The sequence below is a fragment of the Nannospalax galili genome, unplaced genomic scaffold, assembly GCF_000622305.1.
Source record: "Nannospalax galili isolate Female #2095 unplaced genomic scaffold, S.galili_v1.0 scaffold386, whole genome shotgun sequence".
In the NCBI taxonomy this organism is placed as follows: domain Eukaryota; kingdom Metazoa; phylum Chordata; class Mammalia; order Rodentia; family Spalacidae; genus Nannospalax; species Nannospalax galili.
In genome coordinates this window covers 2,977,506-2,993,346 of record NW_008356676.1, presented here as the reverse complement: position 1 = coordinate 2,993,346, position 15,841 = coordinate 2,977,506, and the positions used below count along the sequence as shown (strand labels likewise).

Here is a 15,841-nt window from a genome sequence, read left to right as displayed (position 1 = left end):
TGTGTGTGTGTGTGTGTGTGTGTGTGTGTGTGTGTGTATGTATGTGTCCAGGTTTTCTTGTAACTGACATAATTACAATGGAATCCTAATTATTCTTGATGAGGAAAGAGCTGGTTTTGCCTAGCTATTTAAAGCAGTCATAAAAAAACAAACAAAAAATTGCCAAAACATGGTTTTATTTCTTCCAGAATCTTCAACTTCTCTCTTCATGAACGCTTTCAACAACAGGATCTGCTCCAGGCCCTTCTGAGGAGGTTGAGTGTCTCAGTGATGTGCCATTTCCATTCTGGTTGACTTTACTTCTCCTGAAAAACCCAATATCTTCCTTTCTGGGGCAGCCCCTCTCATCTTCCACTCAGAATTGTGCTCCTGGTTGGCTTTCTAAGGCCTCCTCTTTCTGGAAGATTAGGGTCCAAATATCAGAAGACTCAGCTTTCTGGAACCCATTTGTCCTAATTTTTATTCCAATGACTATTACAGTGCATTTTCCTTGTTTGGCCTTTATGGAAAATGATTCATACTTTATAAAAAGGCTTTAGCCTGGCATGTTGGCACAGGCTTTTAATCCCAGCACTCCGCAGGCAGAGGCAGGTGGATCTCTGATCAAGGTCAGCCTGGTCTACATAGTGAGTTCCAGCTGGGACTACAGAGAGACCCTGTCACAAAAAGACCAAAAAAAATAATAATAACAAAAAGGCTTCCACACCATTTGCAAGTGATTCACCACTATTCCCTCCTCACACTTCATCAGTCACTCCGTACCCTTCTATCCAACTCAGTCTGGCACACCATCAAGCACTGGCAGCCCTACAGCCTGGGCTCATCACTATTGGTTTTTTTTTTTTCTTTTTTTCTTTTTGGTCTTTTTGAGACAGGGTCTCCCTGTAGCCCCAGCTGTCCTGGAACTCACTATGTAGACCAGGCTGGCCTTGAACTCACAGAGATCCACCTGCCTCTGCCTCCCGATTGCTGGGATTAAAGGCATGCACCACCATGCCTGGCTATTACTATTGTTTTTACTCTGATTTTTAGACAGCTACTTTTATATTCAAAATGATTTTACATTGCCTTCAGTTAGTAACTGCCATGAGAGTTTCAATGAGCCTACTTGCCCTCAGTTGGAAGGTGGCTGGTGAATGAGCTACCTGCAGGCGTGCCTGCTATTGCAAATATTTAGTAGCCACTAACTTGTTTTGCACCCATCATGGACTTTTAAAAATTGTAATTGTATTCAGGTGGGCATCATGGCTCACACCTGTAATCCCCTCCCTTGGGATGGAAGGCAGGTGGATACCTGCAAATTTGAAGTCAGCCTGGTTTATATAATGAGTTCCAAGCCAGCCAGGGTGACAGAGAGAGATCCTGTCTTAAAAAAAAAAAAAAAAAAAAAAAAAAAAAATTACCAAAAAAGTTTGACGTGTAGATTTAGCCAGACACATAGAAAAGGAGCCAAAATGCAATTGTAAAAGTGACAAATTATCACTAAATGAAACCTAGAACATTACCATCATTCTAGAAGCTATACTACCCCAATCCCAAGGTGAGTGCTTACTTACTGCTGCAACATGAATGGGAGAAACTTTATAAAATAATTCCTTTTAATTTTTCACTGTCAGTAGTAGTTAGTTAATCCTAAGTCACCTGATTCATTATAAAATATATTTTTTTAAGCCAAATATATTGATTTATTTAGAGTGTGTGTGTGTGTGTTCAGGCATGCACTTGTGCCATGGCACACGTGGAAGCCAGAGGACACCTTGCAGGAATCAAGCCTCTTCTTCCACCAAGTGGGCTTTGTCATTGAACTTAGGTTATCAGGCTTGGCAGCAAGTACCTTTACCTGCTGAGCCAACTCACTGGTCCCCAAAGATATTTTAGAAGTAAAGCTTATTAGTTGATAGACTAAAGGTATTGTACATGTGAAGCAATACACTAGCTTTCCAGATTATTTTTATTTTCTGTGTATGAGTGTCTTGCCTGCATGTATGTAACTGTACCTGTATTGTACAATGCCCTTGGAGGCCCGAAGAGGGTGTCAGTTTCCCTGGAACTGGAATTAGGGATGGTTGTTAGCCTCCATGTGGGTGTTGGGAACTGAACTCAGGTCCTGTACAAGAGTAGCCAGTGCTCATAACTACTGAACCATCTCTTCATCCTTCCAAATGTTTTAAGAAGAATCTTAGCCAGGCATGGTGGGGCATGCCTTTAATCCCAGCACTTGGGAGGCAGAGGCAGGTGGATCTTTGTGAGTTCGAGGCCAGCCTGGTCTACATAGTGAGTTCCAGGCCAGCTGGGGCTACTGGGAGACCCTGTCTCAAAAAGACCAAAAGAAAAAAAAAAAAAAAAGAAATGTTAACTTGGAAGCCAAGATTTTTTTCTCTTTTTTTTTTTTTTTTTTGGTCTTTTTGAGACAAGGTCTCTCTGTAGCCACAGCTGTCCTGGGTTAGATGCAGAGGAGGTAGTAAATGGCTATTCAAGGAACTAAAGGCAGTCCAAGATAGTTTTGACTCTTCATCTGCAGCATCTAAACCTCTACAGAAGAGTTCTAAATAGGTAGATTAGAATCATTAAGTTCTAATCAGTTAATCAGTCTGCAGAGTCTTCATCACAAGTGTGTCTTTGTCCGGGAACTTCAGTTCACAGTATGTATATAAAGGTGAGAGAGATATACAGATTTTCCTAGGCTCATAGCTCCACAGTTTAACAGTTGTGACTCGTTTTGTACCCAGATAAATTGTGTGTTTTAAGGAAAAACCAGATCTGGGGGAGGGAAGAATACAGTGTGGTTGAGCTCTGTACCTGGACACATTTAGAGAGGTCCTTTACATTGGCTGATTAAATGAATTGTGCTTTCCCCTCTCCCTCTTGTAGACTTTTCTCGTTGGCATGCAGAGAATGATAGACTGATTATTACATGAATGGAAGGTAACACATCAATACTCTTTTCTCTTTCCCTCTTACAACTTCTCTCAGTGAAAAACATTTTTACATGAATAATTTTTGGGGGTTCAATGTGTTTAGTGTTTTCTAAATGGAAAAAAAGTTTTAAATGATATATGGTCTCAAAGTTGACATACAAATAAAGCTTTCTTCACTTTCCTTCAAACAATATCTACTTTCTGTGTTTCTGACTTTACACTTTAACTCCACTACATTCAGTATTCTCTTGCATTAAATCAAATTCTCCAGAGACATCAATTATTTGGAAGGAGGGAACAGTGATGACATCATTTCAAATGGGATTAGATTTCCCTCTCCACTCAAGAAATAAAGAATCCTTTTTAAGAACAATGCTGACAAGTAAGGAATGAGGACATCTGCATTTTATCATTCCCATTGTAATAACTGATACAAGTATGCTAAATTCATTAGAATGGATGAAAGGTCACTGGAAAAATAAGCTGACTATCGTGGCATAATAAATGACACCAGTGATTAGCTGCTTAAAATGAGCATCAATTCAGTTTCAGAGTTTAGGTAAGCTGGGGCAGCTTTAGTAGGTTGCCTCCAGATCAAGGCCTCCTCTGAGGTTGTTACAAACCATCAGCCTGGGCCCCAGTTTGGGGCAACTCATGCCATAAAGCATGACTACAGCTGAATGATTGACTTCCAACCTCGCAGTGAGCAGAGGTTGTCAGGCTTCTGTTCTCTGAGGCTATCTGACCAGGGGAATTAGATTTTCCATAGTACTGTTTAGGCCATTCCATTAGGGTCACTTACAATGTTCATCTGACTTCCACCAAAACAAATGAGAATCAATTTTTCTTGGAGAGAAGTGAACAAAGTTCTGTTCACTGTAGATCGAGCACCAACATCAGACCAAAGAAGCATCCCACCCAGATCTAGCTTAGTGAATCAATGAGCTTATTAGTTTTATTTATAGAGGCATGGGTGACCCCAAATAGCTGCACTACCACAAAGTCTCACCCCCAAAAGCTGTATAGCAGGAACCCCCTGCTTCAGTTAATCTTCCACCTCCTACATACTCAGGCACTGGTGACCATCTGGGCAGAATGGTATAACAGTTTCAAGGGAGTGCAAGAGAGAGGGAGTGGCTGGACTCTCAGGTGAGGTCTAATGACCTTCCTCAACCTGGTCCTTCTAGGAGGGCATGTCCATGGTCCTGATCTTAAGAGCCTCCTGCAGGTAGGCTGCTGCTCAAATTAAGATGGTAACAGCAGAGGAAGTCCTGACACAAATCTTTTTAACAATCCCATCCCTTCGGTTGTAGTACACTTGGAAGTTATCAAGCCTAGTTTACCCTCGAAGGGGAGGGTTTACACAAGAATACCAGCAATGGAGTCCTCTCAGAAGATGCTTATCACAGTAAGGAAGGAATGCTTATATAATGCCAGTGTTACTCCATAGACATACTAATTATTAAGAAGAATATGCTATGCACAGTTACTGTTATTGAATGAACTGGATGTTATTGAATACAACTGGATGTTAAAGAGGTGAAAAGTAACTACTGACATCAGGGAAAAGAGCTCCATTTGCTTTTGTGCAGAAGTAATTTGGGCATTTTAAAGACAGATTAGAGGGGGGATATATGGGGACTCAGTAGAGTCAGAGAGGGGAAAGAGAACCCAAACCAAACAGCTTTAAAAGATATATTGGGGGGCTGGAAAAATGGCTCAGTCAGAGCTTTTAACTGCTGAGCCATCTCTTCAGTCCCCCAAATTATTTTTAAAATTATCTGGGAGCTGGAGAGATGGCTGGGCAGTCAGGAGCACGCGCTGTTCTTGCAGAGGACTAGAGTTCATTTTCTGGCACCCATACGCAGCTCCAGGATATCCAACACTCTTCTGGTCTCTAAGGGTACCTGAACTTACATGCAAACATACACATAATTTAAAATAAATCTTAAAGAAAACCCTTTCCTGTATGCTTGAATTTTTTGAAATAAAAACTTTCTCATCTTTCCCCCAAATAACTTCATTTGTCTTAAAAACTTGATTTTTGATGGTCTATCTTGATGCAAATTTCTCTCTGAGAAATGTGTAAAATAATACCCTGTCTAATTTCAAGAAACTCATTCAGAAAAACTACTGTCTTTTTGGTTGTGAGCCTGAGCCTTTTTTTTAAATTAAAAAAATTTATATGTATGACTGTTTTGCCCACATATGTGTAAGTGTACCTGTGTCATGCATTGCCCATGGAGGACAGAAAAGGGCATCTAATCTCCTAGAACTGGAGTTACAGACCATTATTAGCCGCCATGTGGCTACTGGGATTCGAACCTGGGTCTTCAAGTCCTCAGCCAGTGCTCTTATCCACTGAGCCATCTCTCCAGCCTCAGAACAACTGATAAACACATCATGTTGTTTTGCTTTTGAGACAGGGTCTTTGTGACCAGACCAGCTTGTGATCCTCCAGTCCTGCTTTTCCAGTTGCTGAGAGGTAGGTGCCACATGAGGCAAGGATTGAGTGTTATGTATCACCACATCAAACTCAATGAAATAGTCATAGCACATCCGGCAGTGCTTATTAAGTTAAACCAAAGAACAAGAAATGACCGACTGCTCTTGCAGAGGATCTGGGTTTGATTCCCAGCACCCACATGGCAGCTAACAACCATCTATAACTGTAGTTCCAGGGGATCTGATACCCTCTTCTGACCTCCATAGGCATTATATGACATGGGTGCACTTACATACATGCAGGCAATACACTCAGACACATAAAAGAAGTAAAAATAATAAAATATTTTAAAAAATACACTCAGACACATAAAAGAAGTAAAAATAATAAAATATTTTAAAAACTATTGACCTGTAGTTTATACATCATAGAATTCATTCTGTAGACCTTTAATCTGTATGGAAGAGATGTAATTATTGAGTGACTCATACCCTAAACTCTTAATCAATGCTCAGTGTTTTCTTTCTCTTTCTGATATCACAAACTTATTTTCTACTTGGAAAGCTCGGTTATTTATTGAAAGATAAAATAAGCCTGTAAGTAAAGAAATATGACTTTTATTCATTAAAAAATATTTCTACAAATACTCTGTACTTACAGCTGTACTTTATAAATATTCATAAATTTCCACACCTGTTTCTTGATAAAAGTCCATTCTGTTTACATAATAATAAAGGAGCATTTATTTTACTGATTTGAAGTTTTCATCCAGAAATTCAGCAATGGCCTCTTCATCTGCTGATTGAAGCAGTCTCTGAATTAGCTGATCCAGACACTTCTCGCCACATAGAAATTCCTGATACAAAAGAGAGGTATCATGAAACCTCATGATATAGTTTGTACCTAGAGGATCCTCCAAAGGCCTATGTGGTAAAATGCTGGGCCTCTCAGCTTGGTGCTATTGTTAAGTGGTAGAAATATGGATGAGGTGGGTCCTAATGGAAGGTTTCGGTCCCTGTGGGGTGTGCCCCTGAATGAGAAAGATGCCAATACCTCTTTTTTTTACTTCCAGGCCATGAAGCAAATGGCTTTCTCTGCTACCTGTTTTTGTCATGATGTACTGTGTCACAGGTCTCCTCACCCCCCAAATGGGGTCAGATAGTCATGAACTGAAACCTCTAAAACTGTGAGACAAAAAAGTCTCTCTTTTAAGCCAATTTTCTTAGATATTTGTTACATTAATGGAAAGCTGTCTAATAAAAATAAAGAGGAAAGAGCTAAGAATTAAGTGCATATTTCCTTAGAGTCATTCAGTAGCAGCAAAGACTTATTGATGTTCTGCAATATGGTGACATTGTTGCTAACATGGAGAGCCCATAGATTTTAGTGGGTTTGTTTAGTTGTTTTGAGGTAAAAAGTTAATCTAAAGGAGCAAACAGAATTCTACTTTCTTAAATGGATTAAATTAGCATTTTATTTTGAAATCAGTCTTCTGAGATCTGGATCTTTCTGATGTCTCTGGTGACAACAGAACAAAGAGACCAACTGCCTGTCTTTGAAAACCTTTTGCTTAGTTTTTATGTTCCCATTCTTGGTTGGCGCACTATCAGAATAGAAAGCCATATTTTAGAAGACTAAAAGTTTTTTTTTTTTAACAGAAAGACTTCACTAAACCCAAACATTTCCTCTAAAAGATAGTGTGCCAACCAATATCCTGAAAAATCAATCCTTTTTGCTCTTAGCACATTATTTCATAATGGCAAAAATGACTGAAATGCCTCAGTTCTGCAAGTGTTTGTGACCATATTAGTGTGGGCTGCTCCCTGCCAAATCCTCTGTATGAGGCTCAAAGAAAGTGTCCCCCTTTCTCGCCCTTTCATAAACATTAGTTAATTTTTAAAATATGTCTATGTGTATATGTGAGTGTCTGCATGTATGTATATGCACCATGTGCATGCCTGGTGCCCGAAAGGCAAGAAGAGGACATTGAATCACTTGTAACTTGAATTGCAGGAGGTTGTGGGTTGCCTTATTTGGATGCTGGAAAGCAATACTTGGCATCAAGTATTCTTAACCACTGAGCCACTTCGGGAGGTATATCCCCTACCTCCCAGCTCTTATGTCAACCTTCCAAATTGAGATTATTTAATTCACAAGTGGTTTATGATAAGTTCTTGCTAGGAATTCAGCCCAGGACCTTGAACATGCTAAGAAAGAACTCTGCCACTGAGCTACACCATGCCACAAGTACCAACTTTTCCTAAAATTGGAAATATAGGAGCTAGGGAGATAGCCATGCAAACATGAGGATCTAAGTTTGGCCCCTTGGCAGCCACATTAAAAAAAAAAAAAGGCTGGGCATGGTGGCACAGACCTTTAATCCCAGCACTTGGGAGGCAGAGGCAGGTGGATCTCTATAAGTTCAAGGCCAGCCTGGTCTATATAGTGAGTTCAAAGCTGGCTGGGGCTACAGGGAGACCCTGTCTCAAAAAGGCAAAAAGAAAAGGCACAGTGGTATATGTTCTGTAACCCGAGCTCTGGGGGTGTGGGTAGAGACAAGCAGATCCCCAAAACTCACTGGCCAGGCAGTTTAGTCAACTGGTGAGGTGAAGAGATCCTGTCTCAAAAAATAAGGTAGAAAATGAGAGCAGAAGATACCTCACATTGACCTCTGGCCTCCACAGACATGCATACATACATGTACACATGTGCACACACAAAAATCCAGAGGCAGGGCATAGTGGTGCGTGCCTTTAATCTCAGTGCTCAGGAGGGAGAGGCAGGTGGATCTCTGTGAGACTGTGGCCAGGCTGGTCCACATAGTGAGTTCCAGGCCACCTGGGGCTACAGGGAGGACCTGTCTCAAAAAAAAAAAAAAAAAAATCTAGTCATGTTGACATGTGCTTGTATTCCTAGTGTTGAGGAAGCAGAGAAAGGCAAATCCCTGTGGTTCACTGGTCAGCAGCATTAATTTGTGAGTTCTGAGCCAGGGAGAGACTCTGTCTCAACAAACAAGGTTTTAAATGACATCTGAGGAATGACACTTGAAGGTGAGCCCTGGCCTTAACATGCACCTGCACACACACAAGCTAGAAGTCTCATGGAACTGAAAAATATTTTTGTTGTAATTTTTAGAGGTTAAGTTTACAATTTTACAACTTGTATTTTCTTTTCTTTCTTTCCTTCTTATCCCCCTCCCCCAATCCGTTTCTTTCTCTCTTTCTTTCTTGACAGGTCTTTAGCCCAGGCTGGCCTCAAACTCCTTATGTAGCTAAGGATGACCTTGAACTTCTGAACAGCTTGCTTTTTGGTTGTTTTTTTGTTTTAGGAGTCAGGGTCTCATTATGTAGTCCTGGCTGTTCTGGAACTCACTATGTAGGCCAGGCTGGGCTTCAACTCATGGAGATCTGTGTGCCTCTGCTTCCCAAGTACTAGAATTAAGGGCATGTGCCACTTCACTCAGCACAAGTTTAACAGGTTCAAAAGTCAAATAGGTACATAGAGAGAAGGGGAAGTTAGGAGATAAATAGAAGACAAATACAGCAAAATGTTGACAGTTGTTCAAGAGATAGATCTAGGGGTGCAGTATTCATTGAACTAGTCTTCAAACATTTTATGTATATGCCTGGACAATTTCAAAAGTAAAGCTGAGAGAAAACAATTCTCTTATTTTCCCCCAAATAATGAAAACTGTTTTGTTTGGCTTTCCCTGTCATCTTCTCTACAGTTCCTCTCTGCAAACTGACTAAAATGATGACTTCAAGTAGCTTTCCTGTGTATTTGAAGTTTTATATACTAGATGTGGGGAATCAGTGAACTTACACATTCTCCTATTTTAGAAATACTCAAAATTTAGACTTTGGCTTAGTGAGCATATGTTACAGTTGGCATCTGGAACGCAGAACACTGAAAATTGTGATATGCTTATATTTAGTCTTAAGTAGCCTTGAAGTTGAATGTTAGGGAAGTATACACATTTTTCTCTTGAGTTAAACTCTAAGGGAAAGGGTGTCTTAATATTTTGGGGTTTTCATATGTTTGTTTTTTGTTTTTTAAGACAGGGTCTCTCTGAAGCCCCAGCTGGCCTGAAATTCCCTCTGTAGACCAGGCTGCCCTTGATCTCATGGAGATAACACCTGCCTCTGCCTCTCTAGCCCTGGGATTAAAGGAATGTGCCATGCCTGGTTTACAATGTAATCTTAAAATTAAGATTCATACTACTTTCAGAATACTATGTAATTGCCTATAAATATTAATGTACCCAGAGCTCTAATTATTATGGTATTGCCAAGGGGATTTCATTTTTGGAACTGATGTAAAAGATAGACCATTTTTACTGATAATCACAATACATTTAGAGTTCATTTGGAACAACCAGAGTGCTATTGTTTATAGGATAAAAAATGATTTCTAAGATGGGCGTGGTGGTGCATGCCTTTAATCCCAGCACTCGGGAGGCAGAGGCAGGCGGATCTCTGTGAGTTCAAGGCCAGGCTGATCTACATAGAGAGTTCCAGGACAGCTGGGGCTACAGAGAGACCCTGTCTCAAAAAAAGATCAAAAAATAAAAAAAGATTTCTAGTTCCTAACTCTCAGAAGCTAACAATTTAGTGCAAGAGCTAGACAAGTAATTCAGCATCTCTAAATAATGCACTAGTTGAAAAACAAAGAAGGTGGGGGCTGGAGGGATGGCTCAGTGGTTAAGAGCACTGTCTACACTTGCAGAGGACCTAGGTTAGGTTCCCAGCACCCACATGGCAGTCAACAATATCTGAAACTCCAGTTCTGGGGGCTCCTACATCCTCTTCTGGCATCTAGGCAGGCAAAACACTCCTCCTACACAAAAAATAAGAATAAATTTAAAAAAACACAGAGGCAGGTGGATCTCTGTGAGTTCAAGGCCAGTCTGGTCTACATAGTGAGTTCTAGGACAGCTGGGGCTACAGGGAGACCCTGCCTCAAAAAGACCAAAAAAAAAAAAAAAAACAAACAAACAACAAACCAACCAAACAAACAAACAAACAAACAAACAAAACGGGTGAGGGCTAAAAGGAGTTGTTAATTCAACAGGAAGGTGTCAGAAGAGAAAGGAAGGAAGAAACGAAGAGAACAAGAAAACATTTTAACTAGATCTTTAAAAGAGTATTTCAGTATTTCCCCTGGTAGAGAAGGGCATTCAACCAAATGAATGAATGTGAAGAGAAGCAGAGAAACGGAGTACATTTAAAGCTCAGGGCAAGGGGATGGAGGTGCATGCTTCTGATCCCAGCACTTGGTAGGCAGAGGCAAGTGGATCTCTGTGAGTTCCAGGCCAGCCAGGGATATTATGTGAGATCCTATCTCAAAAAACAAACAAAAAAGTAACTGGAATACAGAGCAAGGAGTAAGACTGATTATCAAGGCCAGCCTGGCCTACTTAGTGAGTTCCAGGTTAGCCAGGGCTACATAATGAGACCCTGACTCCTCAAACAAAAAACAAAACAGCTGAGGTTACAGGGAAACCTAGTCTTAATAAAAGAAAAGAAAGAGTAAAAATGTGAAACTATAAATTACATGTTAGTCTGCACTAGATAAAAAAAAATAACTCGACAAAAATAAGCTGAGCATGGTGACATATGTCTATAATCTCAGCTACTTGGGAGACGGAAGGCAAAAGAGAAAGTCACCAGGAAAGAGCACTAAGAAGATGAAGTAGTCTCCCAGAACCTAAACATGGGGAAATCCAGGCTTGCTGCTTCTCTGGGAATGAGACTGGGATTCAGGAATAAATAAATTCTCATTTTTTGTTTTTCTTGGCTTATCAGCGTCATTCTTCTTTTACTGAGGATCATTTTCTCTCTGAGTCTGGAAATGTGCCTTCTGACCTCTTCTAAGCATTCTATTTCAGGTTTAGCCACCAAGAGAAAGCATAACTCTCTTTAGTTCCAGTTTAAAAAATCCTCGTGAGGGCTGGAGAGATGGCTCAACAGATAAGAGCACTGGCTGCTCTTGCAGGGGACCTAGGTTCAGTTCCCAGCACCTACATGGTGACTAACAACCATCCATAATGCCAGTTCTAGGGGATCTGACATCCTCCTCTAACTTCCCTGGGCATTGTACGACATGGGTGCACTTACATACACTCAGGCAATACACTCATACACATAAAATAATGAATAAATAAAAAATAAAAATCTTGGTCAGGCACACTCATTGGCTGGGGCTTGTTGAGCTGCCTAAGCCAAACAAATCAAGTATTATCCAGGGTTATGATCATACCCAGGCACAGCTGTTTCATCAGAAACTATGTGGATGGAGTAGGAAGATGGGAAGAAAGCAGGGCAATATGTCCCTAGATGTTTACTTTCTTCTGTCCACTCCTTTATTCTGTCCAACACCTGCTGCCCTGAAGCTCAGATCCTTTCCCCCTCACCTGTCATCATTCCTAAGTCACTCTCGCACCTCTCCTTGCTGTCTTTCTTTCCTGTACATGTGGAGGCAGCAGAGAGGTGCTATTTGCTTTCTGTGACAAAGCCTTGCTATGAAGCCTTAGTTCACTTAGAAGTCACTATAGAGATCAGGCTGCATTCAAACTTGTGGTTAGTCTCCTGCCTCAGCCTCCCAGGTGCTGGCCACCATGCCTGGCCAGATTTTTAAAAAAATTTAAAGGGTCTGGAAAGATGGGTCAGTGGTTAAGACCACTGACTACTCTTACAGAGGACCAGGGTTCAATTCTCAGCACCGATATGGCAGCTAACAACCATCTGTAACTCCAGGTCCAGGGGGATCCAACCAACTGTAACTCCAGTTCCATGGGGATCCATGTATGTAAGTGCATAACATAGGTGCATTTACATACATGCATGCAATACACTCATACACATAAAAATAAAAATAATAAAACATTAAAAAATTTAATTTGTTTCAAGATAGAGTTAGTCTTTCCCTCTCTAGTTAGCATATACAGTGAGTTTCATTATGACATTTTCATACATGTGTATCACACTTTAAATTTTATTTTTAATTAATAAATGTATATATGGAGTACAATGATGTTTCAATACATTTATAATGGAAATAAATCAGACTAACATATCAGTTCACAAATTTATCATTGTTTTTGTGGTTAAAAGACTTAAAAGGTACACTTTTGACAATCTTGATACATAATGTATCATTTGTTAGAGTCACCATTCTGTGTATTAGATCACTAATGCTTATTATTCCTCATGTCTAACTGAAACTTGACCTCTTTTTTTTTAAATTACAAAAAATGTTATGTGTATGAGAAAGTATGAAAGCCTACCACTTGCATGGAATGTCCACAGAGGTCAGAAGAGGGCATTTGATCCCCTGGAACTGGAGTTACAGATGGTTGTCAGCTGCCACGTGGTGCTGGGAACTGAAACCAGGTCCTCTGCAAGAGCAGCCAGTGCTCTTAACTGCTGAGCCATCTCTTCAGCCTCAGAAATGGTAAATTTATTCAATGTCTGTTTGTGTATGTATTTGGACACACATGTGCCACACGTGCCGCACATGTATGGTGGTCAGAGGACAACTTTCATGATTTAGTTCTTGCCTTCCATCATGTGGGGCCTGGAGCTCCAACTCAGGTCATCAGGTTTCACAGCACTGAGCCATCTCACTGGCCCAGAATTTGGAATTTAAAAGGAGAGCTGGCTTAATGATTTTAAATTACTTGGTAGTATTTCAGATATAACTCTCTAGAATGTGATTATACTTTAAAAAAATATTTATTTTTACTTTTAATCATTTGTGTGTGTGTGTGTGTGTGTGTGTGTGTGTGTGTGTGTGTGTGTGTATGTCTATATGTGGGTATATGCATGTAAGTCCAGGTACCAATGGAGGCCAGAAAAGGGTGTAAGATACCCCTGGAGCTGGCATTATGGCAGTTATGAGCCTCCTGATATGGTTGCTGGGAATCAAATTCTGGTCCTCTGAAAGAACAGGACTCAGTCTTAACTGCTGAGTCATCTCTCCAGCCCCTGATTATATTTTCTAATAAAGGTACATGAAGCATAGTCAGTAATATTACCTTAATGTCACGAACTTCATATGCTATCCTGTGGTCAGTGACTCTATCCTGTGTGAAATTATATGTCCGAATTCTCTCTGATTGGGCTCTTGTTCCCACCTGTGCCACAACAACAAGAAATTTGTAATTTTATAATAAAAAATTAGAGAATAATAAAACCTTTGTAAATGACTTTCCTATCTTAATGGCTTAAACATTTACTGAACAAAGAAAATCCTTATATACATAGTGACCAATACAAGAACAGGCAGAACTTAATATTTAAAGCCAATCAGTTACCCCAATCAGTTCTTCCTTCTGGTTTCTATAAATGATACCACCATATCTCCGTCCCTCCCTCTGTCCCTCCCTCCCTCCCTCTCCCTCCCTTCCTTTTCAATATAGAGTGCTACTTTGTATGCTAGGATAGCCTTAAATTCACAGTAGTCCTCCTGCCTCAGCCTCCTGAGTACTGGGATGTGCAAGGCACCATGCCTGGCACATTCCTTTTTATCCAGGTAGGAAACTTGATACTCAGCAATTTAACATTTCAAGAGAGTGTGCTATGCTAGGCTTGATGCAGACTCTCAGGGAGAGAGTACCCTCAATTCAGTCCATTCTCTAAGTGCCCACAGTTTCACATATATTGCGGCAAAACTCTACAGATTAACATTCTGTTTCCTGCTTACACTGTGTTGCCTTGCTTCATCTTCCTAAGGCACGGTTTTCTGATAACGCTTTCCCCTTTGGTCCTTCTTGTCTACTAAGTGGACACAATTGAGCTCAGCATTCAAGGCACTTCTGAACATGGACAACCTTCCCAGAATTCCTTCTGAGAATCATGCTAGCTTTCATAATGCCACTTTTTCTATCACATCATTTTGTGCTGTTAATTCATCATGTCATGGATGCCCTTCCCTGACATTCTTGTACCATCTCTGCCCAGTAATTGAAATATGTTTTCCTACTCACTGAAACTGTGATATCACAGTTCACCTATGCTATGGTTATTTTAATGCTTGATGTTTATGTCCCCAACACACAATATCCACAGCACTTTCTCAGTTGCTTTCATTGTGTGTGTGTGTGTGTGTGTGTGAGAGAGAGAGAGAGAGAGAGAGAGAGAGAGAGAGAGAGAGAGAGAGAGAGTTTCACTATGTAGCCGTCCCTGCCTGACTGGGAGCTAGCTATGTCGACGATCAGGCTGGCCTTGAACTCACAGAGATCAGTGTGTCTCTGTCTCCCAAGGACTGGGATTAAAGGCATGCACCACCAGGCCCAGTTTGCTGCACTTTCTAAGACTAAAAAAGACATTTCTATAGCCTTCTTCCCCTCCCCCCCAACCCCTGGCCTACTTTCTTGCTCTTTTCTCAAACAGGGTTTTATTATATAGCAAAGCTGACCTGGAACTGGGAATCCTCCTGCCTCAGCTTCCCAAATACTGACTCATTTTCTTAAAAACTAAGGCAAACAATATGAAACTAAACTGATCACAATATGAAACTAAACTGATCAGGAGAATTTTGGAAAAGTTGCAATTTCTAAACACAATCAAAGACATACTGAATTATGGATTATGTGTTCTGAAAACATCTGTAGGCCATCCTAGCTGACAGACTAGGTTTGGAAAGTACCATATTAGTAGCCAGGACCCCAGTGGGGGTGTGTATGTCTTATCAATTAGATCAGAATTCTAGGGAAGTGGGTGAGGGAGGCATCTACAAAACTCCCTGGGTGATAAGTGGAACCAGGGTTGAACACTGGGTACTGCACAAGCCACTATATGATTGAGAAACAAATAAACACCAACAAAAAAATTTTAGGGCTAGAGAGATGGATCAGCATTTAAAAGTGCTTGCTGCTTTTCTAGAGGACCTAAATTGAACTCACACACCCATGTCATAAAAGTCTGTAACTCCAGCTCCCAAGGATCCAACGATCCAACATTCTCTTCTGACCTCCAAAGGCACCTACACATGTGACATTTGCTCAGACACATAATTACTTAAATAATAAAAATATTTTTTTTTGTCTTTTTGAGATAGGGTCTCTCTGTAGCCCAGCTGTCCTGGAACTCACTATGTAGACCAGGCTAGCCTTGAACTCACAGAGATCCCCCTGCCTCTGCCTCCAGAGTGCTGGGATTAAAGGTGTGTGCCACCAACCACACCTGGCTAAAATAAATATTTTTTAAAAACCAAAAGAAAACACTTCTAAGTAGTAGAAATTGCTAGTAATGCAGAACACAGATGGCCATGGCAGTTGAGAGGCATGGAGATCTCTGGCCACTCAAATGAGTCCTAATATATCATCTGTACTTTCACTTCTACAAATTGGAATGTGGGCAAAGCTAGAAAGACACAACTGTGAAAAGATCAGGCTGTACCTAGATGAAGAGAATAATTCACATTTCATACAATTCATTCTCTTAAAAAGCCAGCAAGTCTTCCAAATTTGACTTAC

The 15,841-nt window shown here is 40.6% G+C and overlaps 1 protein-coding gene across 2 annotated transcripts in view; it reads right to left on the bottom strand.

Annotated features, from left to right (window-relative positions):
- Window positions 1-5,933: 5,933 nt before the first annotated feature.
- Mtrf1 (mitochondrial translation release factor 1) overlaps window positions 5,934-15,841 on the bottom strand; it is a 40,707-nt gene continuing 30,799 nt past the window's right edge. The window contains exons 9-10 of one of the 2 annotated variants that reach the window (XM_008854693.3): window positions 13,400-13,498; window positions 5,934-6,220 (exon numbers count right to left, since the gene is read on the bottom strand). In XM_008854693.3, coding sequence (XP_008852915.1) covers window positions 6,107-6,220; window positions 13,400-13,498 — 213 coding nt within the window. In that variant the 3' untranslated portion in view covers window positions 5,934-6,106. The remainder of the gene's footprint in view (window positions 6,221-13,399; window positions 13,499-15,841) is intronic. The other variant, XM_017794759.2, reaches the window with a different exon arrangement.